This window comes from Tenrec ecaudatus, chromosome 10, assembly GCF_050624435.1.
Source record: "Tenrec ecaudatus isolate mTenEca1 chromosome 10, mTenEca1.hap1, whole genome shotgun sequence".
NCBI classification, from domain to species: Eukaryota; Metazoa; Chordata; class Mammalia; order Afrosoricida; family Tenrecidae; genus Tenrec; species Tenrec ecaudatus.
In genome coordinates this window covers 80,287,808-80,305,214 of record NC_134539.1, presented here as the reverse complement: position 1 = coordinate 80,305,214, position 17,407 = coordinate 80,287,808, and the positions used below count along the sequence as shown (strand labels likewise).

Here is a 17,407-nt window from a genome sequence, read left to right as displayed (position 1 = left end):
TACTTCCATGTGGGCTTTGTTGCTTCTGAGCTAGATGGCCAATTGTTTATCTTCAACCCTTTAATACCGCAGACAATATATCTTTTGGTAGCCGGGCACCATCAGCTCTCTCCACCTGTCTGCTGCTTTTCACACTAGGGCATTTCAACCTTATGTCCAAAGGAGTGTCTTAGGCCCTTTAATCTACCACAGATGAGCTTAAGGTAAAGTCTGGTTTACTTAGTGGGATTTTCAAATCAAATATCTTTGGTGTGGCCTATGAAGAATGCTGTGCACCTTGAAAAGACAAATTCCAAAATCCAGGTTGCCTGTAGCACATGGCCTAGGTCACCAAGGACTGATAGAAATGCAGTAAAAAATGCGTGATTAGTAACACAACGGCAGATTCTCCCTTTAGGGGGTCTCTATAAGTTTCGTTAAATGTTTTTTTTCCAAGAACAGGTTGCCTTCCTGCTTTACGTACCAACAGGGATAAAATTACCTTCTCAATGACATATCTCCATCTCCTCAGATTTCGAGTTTTCTTTCTTCTTTTTTTCCTTCAGATTTTGAAGTTTCATTGAAATTCACTGAACACCATTGTAGGAATGCCTATTAATTTGGGATGACCATGCCACAATTTGGTTTTAGGACATTTTTATGGTCGCCAAAAGATGTCTCATGCTCATTAGCAGTCTGTTATGTCATAGTTATTAGATTACTCAGCAAATAATTTTGAATGCTTGTCATGTGCCAAGAACTAATTGGGAGCTAGTTAATAAAACAAAAGTTTTTGTCCTGATGGGGCTTACATTTTGTGGTGCAAAATGGGTTTTTTGTGGGTTTTTTTAAAATAAGTATCACTTTTAATAAGAGTATCACTTTTAATAAGAGTATGCCAGTATATCCTAGCCCAAACCAAACTCACTTGGCATTGAGTGCATTCCAACTAATAGTGACCCAACATAGGCCTTTGAGACTAGAACACCTTCCAGGGGCAACAACCTCCCCTTTCTGCCAAAGATCAACTGGTGAGTTTGAATCACTGGCCTTGTGGTTAAGCAATCTCCATTAATTTCAGCATGCAAACAAAAATACCAAAACCAGTGTCATCAAGCCAGTCTGACTCATTTTGATCCTATAGAGGTTTTTTTAATGTTGTAAATCTTTACAGTACCAGACAACCTCATCTTTCTCCTGTGGAGCAGCTGGTAGACTTGAACCACGACCTTGTGGTTAGCAGTCCAATGCTTACCCAACAGCAACACCAGGGTTCCTATTTCAGTCTATTGGTCTACTGTCATTAAGCAATGCCCTTACTGGTGAACATTGTGATTGCTTTCATTGTTTTGCTGTTGTAATGAAATCTGTTGAAGAATCCGTTCTTGTGCACATATGCTGGCTGAGTTGAGAGAAACACCCCTTTGGGCTTTTGTTTCAGTGCCTACCAGAAAGGTTGTGCCCTTCTAACAGCAGTGCATGAGAACTGAACCCTCCTTTCCCACACTGCCAGCTGAGCTCATTTTTAAGTCTCCGCCAATTTGGGGGAAGAAATCATGTTTTATGGTTTTTTCTTTATTATTAAAGTTTCTAGATATTTTCCCTTTGTTCATGGTCTTTGTTTTTCATTAATTCTACCTGGCTTTAAGTAGTATTTCAAAGCATTTTATACTTCTCTACCATATATGTGGTAGTATTTTTCCTAATCTGTCATCTTTTTTTGTTGTTGACAGGTGTTTTTTAGATGTATAGAAGTTTTTACTTGTACAGTCAAATCTTGAGTTCTTCTGGTATTTGGCTTTATGCACTTAGTGTCTTAATTGGAAGTTATTTTGGGGTGTGCTGTGAAGAAGGATCTAACTTTATTAATATACATACTGTTCCTGCAGGCTCTGTTAAAATAACTTTTCCTTTTTGGCCCATGAGGCCCATCCTAGGCTGATTTCTATTTCTCACGCCAACCCCATGTACCCTCCGTCTTCCTTCCCTTGTGCTTCTCTCCAGCTGGACAACACTGCTTCCCACACAGCCTTCTGCACTCCGGCTCTTTATCTCTTTGTCCATGTGATCCCCTCTCTGGAAAGTTTCCTTGCAGCATCCCTCTGCCTAGCATGACACACATGTGTATCTGGCTAACCATTAGTCATTTCAGTAATTGGTTAGGTCTCCTTGCACTCTCCTTCATTCAAGTTCTCTTCTCTGAGCACTCCTCCATTTTGAAAGATCTCATAACTCTTTTGACTTATATAGAAAAAATGATAATACACCTGGATCCTTAGTTCCTGACACCAAGAAAGAAACCCAGGATGTAGGTGTTTAATAGATTACAGCCTAGTCATATATTGTGACGTATATAACTGCCACTATAATTCTCTAAAATCTCACCTGCATTAGTCTCATAAATCCCTGCTACTCAGTATGGTTCCTGTTAGCCATGTGTTCTGTTGGCCAGCTGGGGGGGCAAATAATGAAGCATCAACCACTAGCTGTAAGGTTGCCAATTCCAACCCACTTGCCTGTCTCCAAAGTCTGGCCTGGTGATCTGCTTGGAAGCCCGTTAAAGCAGTCTGCTTTCACACCCAGGTTGCCCCGAGTTGGGGAACCAACTCAGTGGCAGCTAACAACAAGCACATGTGGCTTTCAAGCCCTTGAGATGTGGTGAATCCAAATGGAGAGGTTCTATAAGTGTGAATTATATACCAGATTTCAAATGAAGACTTAGTTCAAAAAGAATGTAAAGTATTTCATGAACAACTTTTAAAATATTGATTACCCTTTGAAATGCTTTAGATGTGTACATTGAGTTAAACAAAAAATTATTAAAATTTATGTGTTTTTATTTTCTAATATGCAGCTCATAGAAAACATTAAATTACACAAATGGTTCACATATTTTTATTGGGCAGTAGTGTTTAGGATGACTTTTTTTATTAGTTGGAATTTAATACATATACCATTTCATAGCTCAGTCACGTCAACTAGCATTGTATGTACAATTGCTAGCAGTCAGTTTCCAATAGGATTAATTTTAAAATCCATTTGTCAGGTATCTATGGAAACATTGCATTGAGTTGCATTATGCATATTGAGTTATATCACAATTATGGTGTTGATTTAGGGAAGTAACAGTTTATAATTCGGGATCAGGAATGACTCAAGATATACAGTTCTTGGATTAGAATAGCATCTTCTCAGTCTGTGGGTTAGCAAACCTAGTTCTGTCAATGTTTGTCTAGAGTCACCCACTCTGCCACTAAAGCCTTGCCCCATCAATAAATGCTCCTGAAGCACACTATAATATCTAGTGCCATCTGCAGTGTTACAGATATCTCTCTATCTATCTCTGTCTCCTGGGTCTAGTAGATTCTCAGCACAAGGATTCTGGCTCCGAAAGACCTGCTCCGCTACTGGCTCCTTTGTGGTAGTGAGTTCAACGCTTAATTTATGCTTCTTAGATGGTCCATTGTAAGCTGAGTTGGATGGCAAACTGACTCATCTCACTAGGGTTTCATGCAACTTACTTGCATTGCCTCACTCCTAAAGAGTGCTGTGCACCTTGTTTGCATTATGAGCAAGCTATCGATCCCCTTGATGAGCCACAATGCCATGTAGTGGCTCTTCATTTGATAGGCGTTATGAGAAAAGCCACCCAATCGTTTGATAGATGTTATGAGACGATGGTGAGAAAAGCCATGGAAAAATAATCCATTGCACCAAGTTGCTTTTGTTGGTAGTGATTTTTCTCTCTATCCAACTTTTTTTCCTTCTTTTAAAATTTATTGTCAATTAGGAGTTAATACATATGAGTGTCATGTCATTTCACTCATTGTATCATGTCATTCCGTAGTTCAGACGTATCAAGCAGTTTGTACAATTGCTACCACAGACATTCTTTTCCTTCCTGGACTCCTGGGTACTGTCTCCCTTTTACTCCTCCTCGCCCCCAGTAAACCCCCCCCAAAAAAGAAGTCCTTATTCTACTTGAGGTCCCCATAGATTCATCAGTTCTGGGTTTCATATACCGAAAAACATAACACAACTTCAAGAGGGTGCTCCCAATGACATCATCTTTGAGATAAACCCTAGTATGAATAAACAATAACAAAAAATGCAGAAAATGTTGAAAACCAGATAAGGTCCAGCGTGCAACAGAGGGGGAACAACGGACAAAGTTTTAACTGCTCAAAACGTGTTTTATGTAATATAAAAGTGTTTTTGAAATCTTTTACTTAATAGATTCCATTTCTAACATTTCTTAAGTGATCTTGTATCATCTGCATACAACAGTCATGTATCTTCTCTTTTCTAATTGCTATATGCTTTAGTTTTCTCATATTACTTTGGCTAGAAATTTAGAACAGTGTTAAATAAGAGTGATGACAAACAGCCATGTATTGACCCTTGTGTTAATAGGAATGCTTTTATTAATGTGCTTATCAGAGTGTTTACCAGAATTTGCTCAGGCAAATTCTTTTGAACATTAATGTGTTCCATGAGAGATGAGTTTCCTGAGTTTGAAAATGGTTGCCTTATTTCTTTTCTGCAGAACTCTTCAGATGGGTTATTAGTTTAATGTATTTAAAGGGATATTAGGAGCCCTGGTGACATAGTAGTTTAAAGTAACCAAAACATTAGTGGTTCGAGCACTTCAGCTGCTCCCTGGGAGAAAGATGAGGCTATCTGTAAGGCGATGGCTCTACTCTGTTATGAGCTCTCTATGGGTTGGAAAGGACTCGATGACAATAGGATTGGTTGGGTATTCTGACAGATACATTTTGGGAAATGCAAACAATGTTTCTTTTTAAAGATAATGTTGCTATTGGTTTGCAATTGATTTTATGAAAGTATTGTTCTATTCTGGACTTATTGAGTAGTGTCCCATTACTCTGAATCTGAAAAGTTATTTAACTTTCCCAAATGCATTTTTGACATAACAGTGATTTTTATCATGATTGATTACATTCACTAGTATTCTGGGATTTAGGTGTCTATTTTCTTAGTGAAGTTGACAGTTTTCTTCTTTGTGCTGTTTGTTATTTTCTCATATGCTTGAATTGTCTTTACATGCATTAAGAACAATGAGAACAGTCTAAAAATCATTTGTGCCTTGGCACTTCTGCTTCTTTTTATTCAATTCTGCCAATTTATGTGACCCTAAAATATGTCCATTTTGTATAGCTTTCAAATCTAGGATAAATAAGGGAATGGCACTCCTCTTCAACTAAAATGTTTTAGCCTACGTTCTGATGTGAAAGACCATACTGACTGGGACTTGTTCTTTTCAAACAAGAGTCATAGTTTTAGTTGCATCTTGTAATTGAAAAAAATTCTCTGTGTTGGTTTTCTGTATTTATTGTTTTCTTGCTTTCATTGGCTTAATTTAACTTCTTGAATGCTTTAATTTATTTTAGTGATAAACTTTTGAGGCACTGACTTTTCTTTGATGTATTTTTTAAGACTCCAACATTTCATTAATGAAATTCTTAAACATACAGAATAGTTGAGAATTTTCATTTTACTATTTGGCTTATCCTTTCTATCCACTTTTGTTTTTAATGTATTCTCAAATAAGTTGAAGGAATAAGTAAACTTCTCCCATAAATCCTTGCTGCAATTTTGAAATGGGTTTTCTCTTCTTTAATAATTATATGTTTTTACTTTAATTCAAGTAAAATATGGGGTGTAGGGTTAGGTTTGAAAACATAATTCTAAGATCTACTTTGGTTGATTTGGTCCGAGAACTCTATATGTATGTGAGTGGTTTCTTGTGCTTCAGTGCTCGGAGTCTGGGCAATCAGGAGGGAAACTCACCAGGGTAGGCTAGAACTCTTGAGTAGCAGTGGAAAGTAGAGCACTTCATGCCTGAAAAAGTAACACTGCATTGGAAGGGACTGAGCGTGGCTCCATGAATTACCAACCCATAGAGGACATAAAGGTATGCAAAAAATAAAAGGGAATCATGGAAATCAAGATAATAATACTAAAAAATATTTTGCTCCATTTGTTATATCCAATGTGATGTGATATATATATATATATATATCCTTAAAATTAGAATAAAAAATTAAGGCAGCACATCCTTTAGATAAGTATAATTTTAAAAATCATTTTATTGGGGGCTTGTACAATTCTTATCACAATCCATACATCCATCCATTGCGTCAAGCACATTTGTACATTTGTTGCCATCATCATTCTCAAAACATTTGCTTTCTACTTGAGCCCTTGGTATCAGCTCATTTTCCCCCCTCCCTCTCCATTCCCCCCTCCCTCTTGAGTCCTTGATAATTTATAAATTATTATTATTTTTTCATATCTTACACTATCTGACATCTCCCTTCACCCTCTATTCTGTTGCTCATCCCCTAGGGAGGAGGTTATATGTAGAGCCTTATAATAGGTTCCCCCTTTCTACTTTCCCTCCACCCTCCTGGTATCACTACTCTCACCACTGGTCCTGAAGGGGTTATCTGTCCTGGATTCCCTGTGTTTCCAGTTCCTATCTGTACCAATGTACATTCTGTACCAATGTACAGTCTTTGGTCTAGCCAAATTTGTAGGTAGAATTGGGATCATGATAGTGGGGAGGGAGGGGGAACGGGAAGCATTTAGGAACTAGAGGAAAGTTGTATGTTTAATCGTTGCTATCCTGCAACCTAACTGGCTCTTCTTCTCCCCGCAACCCTTCCATAAGGGGGTGTTCAGTTGCTTACAGATGGGCTTTGGGTCTCCACTCTGCACTCCCCTCATTTACAAGTATATGATTTTTTTTGTTCTTTGATGCCTGATACCTGATCCCTTCAACACCTCGTGGTCACACAGGCTGGTGTGCTTCTTCCATGTGGACTTTGTTGCTTCTGAGCTTGATGGTGCTTGTTTATCTTCAAGCCTTTAAGACCCCAGGCACTATATCTTTTGATAGCTGGGCACCATCAACTTTCTTCACCATATTTTTTTTGCCTTTTTTTGAAAATCATTTTATTAGGGGCTCATACAACTCTTATCACAGTCCATACATATACATACATCAATTGTATAAAGCACATCCATACATTCCCTGCCCCAATCATTCTCAAAGCATTTGCTCTCCACTTAAGCCCTTTGCATCAGGTCCTCTTTTTTTCCCCTCCCTCCCTGCTCCCCATTCCCTCATGTGCCCTTGGTAATTTATACATCATTATTTTGTCATATCTTGCCCTATCCGGAGTCTCCCTTCCCCCCTTTCTCTGCCGTCCCTCTTCCAGGGAGGAGGTTACATATGGATCCTTGTAATCAGTTCCCCCTTTCCAACCCACTCACTCTCCACTCTCCCAGCACCGCCCCCCACACCCTTGGTCCCGAAGGTATCATCCACCCTGGATTCCCTGTGCCTCCAGCCCTCATATATACCAGTGTACAACCTCTGACCTATCCAGCCCTGCAAGGTAGAATTCGGATCATGGTAGTTGGGGGGAGGAAGCATCCAGGATCTGGGTGAAAGCTGTGTTCTTCATCAGTACTACCTCACACCCTGGTTGACCCATCTCCTCTACTAAACCCCTCTATGAGGGGATCTCCATTGGCTGACACTTGGGCCTTGGGTCTCCACTCTGCACTTCCCCCTTCATTCAATATGGTATGTGTGTATATATATATATATATATATATATACACACACACACATATATATATACATATACACACATATATCTTTTTTTTTTTTTGCATGATGCCTTATACCTGGTCCCTTTGGCACCTCATGATTGCACTGGCTGGTGTGCTTCTTCCATGTGAGCTTCTTTGCTTCTGAGCTAAATGGCTTGTTCACCTCAAGCCTTTAAGACCCCAGACACTATCTCTTTTGATAGCCGGGCACCATCAGCTTTCTTCACCACATTTGCTTATGCACCCATTTGTCTTCAGCGATCCTATCATGGAGGTGTGCAGCCAATGATATGATATTTTGTTCTTTGATGCCTGATAACTGATCCCTTCGGGACCACTCGATCACACAGGCTGGTGTGTTCTTCCATGTGGACTTTGTTGCTTCTGAGCTAGATGGCCCCTTGTTTATCTTCAAGCCTTTAAGACCCCAGTCACTATCTCTTTTGATAGCCGGGCACCATCAGCTTTCTTCACCACATTTACTTGTTCACCCACTTTGGCTTCAGCAGTTGTGTCGGGAGAGTGAGCATCATAGAGTTCCAATTTAATAAAAGAAAGTATTCATGCATTGAGGGAGTGTTTGAGTAGAGGCCCAAGGTCCTTCCGCCACCTTAATACTTAACCTATAAATATAGACACATAGATCTATTTCCCCATCCTCCTGTATATATTTGCATATACATGTCTTTGTCTAGACCTCCATAAATGCCCTTTGACTCCTAGCTCTTTCCTCCATCTCCCTTGACTTTCCTCCTGCCCTACTACCATGCTTCGTCACCACCTGGGCTAGAGTATACCTCTTCTCTACGCAACCTTACACTTGATCATTTCCCACCAGGCCTGCCACTCCCCTCTCTCTACCATTTTGGGTCCCATGTTTTTCCCTTGTCCCTGTGTTTGTTAACACTGCTTCCTTACCCCCCCCCACTACCCCTCCAGCCCAAGTCCCCCCGGAACTGTCGGTCCCGTTGTTTTTCCTCCAGATAGTTCATCCAGCCTGTTCTATTCAGACAGACCTGTGGAGACACTAACATGCACGAAAACAAGACAGAGGAAAACAAAGCAACAGTATACAACCAGACAACAAAACAACAAAAACAAACCACTGACAAAGAACAAAACAAAACACTTCACAAAAGAAAAGTTTGTAGTTCGTTCAAGGATTGTTTGCTGGCCCTTAGGAGCGTTTTCCAGTCCAGTCTGTTGGGGCACCACACCCTGGCCCCAAAGTCCACTTTCAGCATTCCCTGGGGACCTTGCCACTCCATTCCCTTGTTGTTCCGCTGCACTCCCCCAGTGCTTTGCCTCGGTGTGGTGGGATCAGGTCAGGTGCAATTCCTATACTGTGTCTCCGATGCTGTCCCCTGTATCGCCCTTAGTCACTGAGTGGCATCATTTCTCATAGTGGGGCTAGCCATGTTCTCTCTGTGAACTGGCTGCTCTACTCAGGAACATCATCCTCACGGCCTGGTGGGCCAGGCTGTGTTCCACTCTCTCCTCCTGCCCCTTCATCTGCTCCCGTGTGCTCTGATCAGATATGTCCATCTCCCAGAGCTGCAGAGTCAATGTCGTCCTTTGGAACAAATTCATTTCGGGGGAGGGCATCACATTTTCTTATGCACACATTTGTCTTCAGTGACTATATCAGGAAGGTGGGCACCCACTGATCTGATTTTTGTTTTTTGATGTCTGATACCTTGTCCCTTCTACACTGCATGGTCACACAGGCTGGTGTGCTTCTTCCATGTGGGCTTTGATGCTTCTGAGCTAGATGGCTGCTTGGTTTACCTTCAAGCCTTTAAGACCCCAGACCGCTATGTCTTTTGATAGCTGGGCACCATCAGCTTTTATCATCACATTTGCTTATGCACACATTTGTCTTCAGCGATTGTGTTGGGAAGGTGTGCATCATGGAATGGCAATTTAATAGAACAAAGTGTTTTTGCATTGAGTAATACTTGAGTGGAGATCCAATGTCCATCTGCTGCCTTAATATTAAACCTATAAATATATATAGGTAGATCTATTTCCCCACCATCCTATACAAATATATTTACATATGTACATGCCTGTATTTAGGCCTCTATAAATACCCTTTGTCTCCTAGTTCTTTCCTCTATTTCTTTTTACTTTCCTCTTGTCCCACTATCATGCTCAGCCTGCATTTGGGTTTCAGTAATTTCTCTTGGTTACATTACCCTTGCTGAATCCCAAAAAAACTTTTTTTAAGTACATCATATTCCTAAAAGTAGGTGACACTGAGACACCCCCCCCCCCATAAAAAAGATACCATAGTTTCACTCAGTGCTATAATGGCTTTACTTAGTGTTAACTGTTTTCATTTTGATTACAGTGATGTTAGGTAGATATGGGAAGGGACTAATTTTGGTCATTAGGTAATTTGACTTTAAGTAAATTAAGCACGACATGGCAGACCAATAATAATAAGCAAGAGGAAGAACGCCTGGGCAGATGACCTGTGGGGTGATAGCTACAATGTTTTCTGCATGCTTGTATTTATGCCACTTGTATGAGTGAGGCGTTAATGGTGACTTGTACAAATCCTCTCTTTCTGCAGATTCCGCTTCATGTCAGTAGAAATGGACAGCAGCAGTTTTATTCAGTTTGACGTGCCCGAGTACAGCAGCACCGTTCTGAGCCAGCTAAATGAACTCCGCCTGCAAGGGAAACTATGTGACATCATCGTCCACATTCAGGGTCAGCCGTTCCGAGCCCACAAAGCAGTCCTGGCCGCCAGCTCCCCGTATTTCCGGGACCATTCAGCATTAAGTACCATGAGTGGCTTGTCAATATCAGTGATTAAAAATCCCAATGTCTTTGAACAGTTGCTTTCGTTTTGTTACACTGGAAGAATGTCCTTGCAGCTGAAGGATGTTGTCAGTTTTCTGACGGCAGCTAGCTTCCTTCAGATGCAGTGTGTCATTGACAAGTGCACTCAGATCCTAGAGAGCATCCATTCAAAAATCAGTGTGGGCGATGTTGACTCAGTGACTGTCGGAGCCGAAGAGAACCCAGAGAGCCGCAATGGAGTTAAAGACAGCAGCTTCTTTGCCAATCCCGTGGAGATTTCCCCTCCATATTGCTCGCAGGTGCGGCAGCCCACCACGAGCAGTGACCTGCGGATGGAGACCACGCCCAGCAAGAATCTGCGCGGCCGCTTACAGGAGGAAGGGCATTCGGACCGAGGGAGCAGCGGAAGCGTGTCCGAGTATGAGATTCAGATAGAGGGGGACCACGAGCAAGGCGATCTGCTGGTGAGGGAGAGCCAGATCACGGAGGTGAAAGTGAAGATGGAAAAGTCTGACCGGCCTAGCTGCTCTGACAGCTCCTCCCTAGGGGACGATGGCTACCACACCGAGATGGTCGATGGGGAACAAGTGGTGGCTGTGAACGTGGGCTCTTACGGCTCTGTGCTGCAGCACGGTTATTCCTACTCCCAAGCAGCCTCACAGCCAGCCAGCGTCTCAGAAGCTTTTGGAAGTTTGAGTAATTCCAGCCCATCTAGGTCCATGCTGAGCTGTTTCCGAGGAGGGCGTGCCCGCCAGAAGCGGGCTCTGTCCGTCCATCTGCACACTGACCTGCAGGGTTTGGTGCAGGGGTCTGACAGCGAAGCTCTGGTGAATAACCCCGGGTATGAGAGCAGCCCCCGGGAGAGGAGTGCAAGAGGGCACTGGTACCCATACAATGAGAGGTTGATCTGTATTTACTGTGGAAAGTCTTTCAACCAGAAAGGAAGCCTAGACAGGCACATGCGCCTCCATATGGGAATCACCCCCTTTGTGTGCAAGTTTTGTGGGAAGAAGTACACACGGAAGGACCAGCTGGAGTACCACATCCGGGGCCATACTGATGACAAACCATTCCGCTGTGAGATTTGTGGGAAGTGCTTTCCATTCCAAGGTACCCTCAACCAGCACCTACGGAAAAACCACCCTGGTGTAGCTGAAGTCAGGAGTCGCATTGAGTCCCCCGAGGGAACAGATGTGTATGTGGAACAGAAACTGGAGAATGATGCATCGGCCTCTGAGATGGCCCTAGATTCCCGGATGGAAATCCACACAGTGTCTGATGCTCCTGATTAAGATGGTAAAGAAGTGCACCCAAACAAAGCACATTAACCAATGCATTCTTGTGATTTGCTTTGTTGTAATCTTTGTTTTTTTCAACCATCTGGAAATCTCTTTGGTCTCTTGGCATTTTTCTAAGGTTTCTGAATGGAACACTTCATCGTGTTTGTCCTCTTCCCCCACTTTACCTCCCCCAAGGAGCTCAAAGCATGAAGGGCAACATATCCAGGGAAAACACAGGCTGACAGTATTCCTTGCTGGCTGAATTCTTTAGTTCCAAATCTGCCAGTGATTTAGCTATGCCAAGTGGTTGACCCTCCATTCTCTGCCAAGAGGCGCACTCTCTCTGTGTGTGCTGGCACCGTGCATTACCAAGAGAGCCTGGGATGCTGTCAGGCCGATACAAATGGGTAACCTTTTCTAACTTAAATGACTTTTAAGGGGTAGTTAGACAATTTATATATATATATAATAAAGTGATTATTATATATAGTATATATACAGTCTCAAATTTGATTTTATTCTAGTTGAGGTGAATGTAAGAGGAATATATAATTTAATACAATGTGAACAGGGTTTTTGACTCTGTCCGATCCCTACGTAATATGTTAGGGTGTTACCCCTTTACTTCCCTTACAAAAGAATGTTAATGGTTTTCACATCTTATAAATCATCGTGTCCAAAAGCAAGCAAAGCAAATCACAGTCTTCATAGCTCTGCTTCACAACGAATACATAAACCAAATGCCATAAACGATATTCTACTCTAGTTGGAAACCGTTTGGAATTTTTGTTCGTTGTCCAGTCGGTGAAGCTGGATGACCTGTGGTGCTGACCTTTTTACATAGTGTCATAGCAGCCAACCCCACCCAAAGGAGCAGTGGTTTTCCATGTTTTTACTGGCCTACAAATCTACCTTCATTCCGTACTGTAGAAACATACATACCAGGTAACTTCAGCAAGTCACTCTCTGTCACGAGCTAGTCCTCGCACTACAGAAAAGGAGTTTGTAGCTGTGGCTGCCACACTCTCCAAGCAGTGTTGTGTTCTTTTTCCTTCCTCTCTCAAACAGCTAGTTCAGGTGCACAGCAACTTTTTCTACATGCAGTTCCCAGGGAAACTGCGTAACTTGGAATTTGTACTTTTTGTAAAGATATACTCTATGGGAATTGCAAGCAATATATCTTAGTCTTGTGTGTGCTAATGAGAGCCTCAGCGGCTCTCCCACTCTCTCAGTGTTTCCTGCTTAAAGAAACCAACAGTTAAAAAGCCCTCTAAGACACTCTGTGTGTCACCAAATCGGTGTGTGTGTCACCATTTTGTTTTTCTTTTTGTTAACGTGGTGCTATTTTTATGTTTCAGTATCTTTTAGATCAGTACAGTAGAGAAAATGTGAAATACTACAGTAATAGTGAATTATAATTTCTTTCCTTTCTTGAGTTCATAGCTTGAAAAGAGACCTCAAAAGCATGTACTGGCAAACGTATTATTGTACAAAAACTTAACCAAGTACTAGCTGGACAGTGCTTTAGCAGTGCTTTCGCGACTCCTTGGTTCTATAGTTTGCTTCCGTGTGTTTCTAGTCTACAAAGCGGGCTTTCCCAGGCTGCGTTGGTACTGTGTCCTCTGACGAAAAGTACATTTGTGAGTCATTTGGTTATGAGTTTGTGCTTTAGGCTGCTGTGGGAATGTCAGTGCTCCAGATCTTCAGCCTGAGAACATTGGCTCTGAAAACTCACAACCAGTGGTTCTCCTCAGGAGAACAGCAGAACCTGGGAAAGAAAAACAAGTGAGAGACCAACCTCTTAGGTTATGACTTGCATTAAAGGAGTACAAAAACAGTCGTTTGCCGGTTTCCCATGCTTTTTTGGCTCTTAAAAATACAAATAATTGTGGATCTTTTTAATTTTTATCTTTTGAGGTTGGGAGGGTGTTATTTTGAGAAAAAAAATATCAAAGCCCTTTGTGTGTAGTAGACCCCGGGGGTGGTAGCTGTGCAGTAGCTTCTCTTTCACACATAGGATCTGCTCACGTGTGAACTGCTGCACTACACGTCAGTGTTACTACGTTCAGATTACACTCTTTAAACTCCCGCTGCTCCTGAGGAGCAGCTCTTGCTAAACCGGGTATATAGTATGCCTTTTTCCTCGTCAAACTGCCTAAGTAAGGGGTTTGTTCTCTCCCTGAAGCACTTGTTCAACTCCTGTTAAAGCCACGTGCCTCAAGGGAAGGCTGGACCCCAAGTGTTTACCCACTTAAATATGTTCTGGGGTTTCAGGTAAATGTTTGTGAATTCTTTTTTTCTTACACGAAAAAGTCTGGTTTTGATTTTTTTTTTAAAGAATTAAATGCAAAAAAAAATGTGTTTTGATACAAATTCAATTGTGACAAGAAATGCCCAAATCACGGACATGAAAGGTCAGGCTCAGGGAAGGAACCTCCTTTTCACTCAGGCTTGGGGCCTTCTGAGAGGTCTCCAGAGCTTTCTGCGATATGTGAGACAAGTGAGGAGGGGAGGGCACTTGGGGCAAGCACCTAGAATGTCCTGTTCTTGTCATTTTGTCAGTCTTAACCTTATACCTAAAGTTCTTTGTATTTGTAAATTTGTTTAACTGGTTTGAGTTTACCAAAGAGTGACTTATCCAAAATTGTCTCTGACAAAAATAAACATTGCTTTGATTGTACAGTTCAGGTTCAAACATTGTAATGGGACTGTTAAAGAGGCAGAAAATTGATTGAGTTTCTCTCTAATAATCATGATTCCGCATTTGTGCAAGTTTTACTTGCTCCCATTCATGTTGCTAACACTTTACCCTTTCCACTGCTTGCAGTGTTAAGAATGAATTCTCAAGCCATAACACAGTACTGTAAAGTTCCGCAGGGCTTCGAGGGAGGCAGTGCGCAGACCAGCACAGAGCTATGTAGCCTCTCTGAGCATTCCCACTGTCATGCTTCCCAGTGTGCGTGGCTGTGGAAGATTAACTCCATTCAGACCGGGCAGTAGCAATTAATTGTGCCTTGTCACACAAGGATGTGCCAGGACCACAGAACAGAAACATTCTCTCCCCGAAGTTCACTTCCTGTCTCCACAGACGAAGTACGCTGTGTAACTCCTTAGAACAACTCTTTTTTTTTTTCTAAAGCAAAAGTCCCTATTTCTGTACAGGTTTAGGCTAGATGTTTCCATGATAACCAATGCAGAAATCTGTGAAGACAAAGTGATATGTGAAGAAATCTTTTACAGTAAAATATATCCTGAATCCGTATGGGCTTGTTCATAATTGAGTCTCTTCTTGAGCTACCTTTTTCAATACGTAGACAATGTGAAAACAGTGACAGCGTCCTTTTCTATAGTTGCTTAACTTGTTATTACAAACTGTGAAAACAAAGAATTTTATACTTTTACTAACATTTGTGGTTTTAAACAAGTTACTTTTATTCTAATCAGTCCCCTATCTTTTAATTTCTACAGCTGTAAATACATTTAGAAATTATATTTGTAAATATAGTATCTGATGACAAGTTAATTTGTCAGTGGAAAGCCTCCCAATTGGCTCTGCCATTAGTTCTCTCTTTTTTTTAAACTGAAAACAGAAAGGATACTGTCGGTTCACTGTTGAGCAGAATACTGTAGGAACTAAGTGGATACTTCGTTGTTGTTGTGTTTTTTTTTAATAATCTTCCAGAGCATGAGTAGATGTCTTTCTAATAATAACAGTCATAACCAAGTCTTTCTTTATCCCATAGCCCAGACCATAGTCCTGCATATTTTTGTGTGTGGTTTTGTTGTTATTTTGGTTCATAGCTAGAGTTTAGGGAGAACTTGCAGGAACACAAAGCAAGGGCTGGGAGGAAAACCATCCATGTGAATGAGCTTTACTCTAAAAAAATCAGTGCATTTTATTTTAACACCTTTTTCTATTACTGTAATTTTTTTTAATGTTGTCGTCATCCTCGTTAAACTCTGTAATGGTTTCCTGTGAAGCCCCCACTGAAAGGGACTCAAATATGCAACACCTAAACTATTTTCCAAGGGCACACGCCCCTTGAATGGTGCTTCTAGACTGGTCAGGGTTATTTATTAAATTTTATATATGAAAGTATTGGGGAATTGTGTAAATTCTTTATATGAAACTGTCTAGTTCATAAGTCATAGATTTCATAATACTCAGTGCAACTGAACTAATAATACAGGTTCAGACAAGTCATTCACATTGTTCCAAATTTGTAATGGTTGTCACATGTCACACACATCTTTTTAAGTAAGTGCCAGAGTATTCCCACTGTTTTCTGCCCAGCACTTGACTTCTCTGCCCAGAAGAGAAAGCAAGTTTTCTCTGCTTTCCTCCCTGACGTCTGGGCACAGACAGGGCAATTGTAGTTCTTGATCGAATCCTGGAGTAAGCCTCACTTGGTGCACCTTGTAGCCGATCCAGTCAACAGACCTCTTGCTGCCCCTCAGTGACAAGTATGCTGTGAATTCAACCTTTGGACTTGCTGCTCAAGCCTTTGGTTGCTGCCCTGGCTATTGTAAGAGGTAAACTTACCTGGTTTGTTTGAGAATGACCATTTTCCTAATGTGAAAACCATCTCTCACCATTTTCATTACTAGGGCTAACATTTTTTTTCCGTTATAAATGGTTGAGCAATTTGAATGACTTAACACAGTGTCATTATCTTGCAATATAAACTGGTAACCTCACAACTCCACACTTCATCACCATATGAAGTAAATGAAGCTAGCTAAGCGGATGCTATATCGACTAGTAACTTGCCATTAAGGATTATTTTATAGCATGACTTTTAAACTATTTATTCAAATGATATTTTACTCTTGTATTCATTTTGTTTTAGATTCGTGACATGAATATTTCAGTGCTGCTTAATTTCGTTCTGATGAATCTTTGTTTCTTGCTTGTAAATGGCTTTTTTATGGTATAAATAAAGTAAATGGAAATTGCTGTTTGTAAATAAAAATGCTGCTAGAGCAAATATGCTGTCTTCTCCTTCTGTATCTCCCCCACCCCCACCCCTCACACACATACTGGCCTCCCTGTGTCTCATTGGCCCTCACCCACATCTGCCACATCTCAGTGTCTAATCACTGTTTCTGAAAGGTTAAGATTTCCTAAGAAGCTTTTGTGCCACCATTGTGCTGGGAAGAGGAGAAAGAAGCAGATGTGTGATGCAGCCTGGATTACGAGGGACCCTGGTTGGCACCCAGCCTTCTGCAGAGCAAATTACGGCTGCTGACACTTGACATCCTCTCAAAAAATGCTCCCCGCCCACCCCCAAAAGCATCTTGTCACTGAACCTCAGAACTCGGAGTGACATCTGGTTCCTCTATACTACCTCCTCCCTCTAGCCAGTGAACACCTCATGCTTCAATTTTGGGTGTCGACCTGCCTTCCTCAAGGAGCCCTGCCCTGCACAATCCTTGTAGGTCAGAGTTCCCTAGAACAGACTTACTGTCCTGTCCCTCTGCCCTTCAGAACACTTTTCACTTTACCAGTGTCTGCTCCTTTGGGTGGCCATACAAGAAATATTTCTCTTTGCTATAAGCACCATGAGATTAGAGATCTAAGGTTTCATCACCAGTACAAGGGAGCTTTGGACTTTTGAGAAAATTCCCTATCCACTCCATTCTCCATGAACTTTTTGGAATCTCCCTTGTATATCTTAAGCCAGAAGCAGATC

The 17,407-nt window shown here is 41.4% G+C and overlaps 1 protein-coding gene across 1 annotated transcript in view; it reads left to right on the top strand.

Moving 5' to 3' along the window:
• ZBTB34 (zinc finger and BTB domain containing 34) overlaps window positions 1–16,665 on the top strand; it is a 38,749-nt gene extending 22,084 nt beyond the window's left edge. Inside the window, exon 2 of the mRNA XM_075560768.1 lies at window positions 10,202–16,665. Coding sequence (XP_075416883.1) covers window positions 10,212–11,726 — 1,515 coding nt within the window. The 5' untranslated portion in view covers window positions 10,202–10,211 and the 3' untranslated portion in view covers window positions 11,727–16,665. The remainder of the gene's footprint in view (window positions 1–10,201) is intronic.
• The last annotated feature ends 742 nt before the right edge of the window (window positions 16,666–17,407 follow it).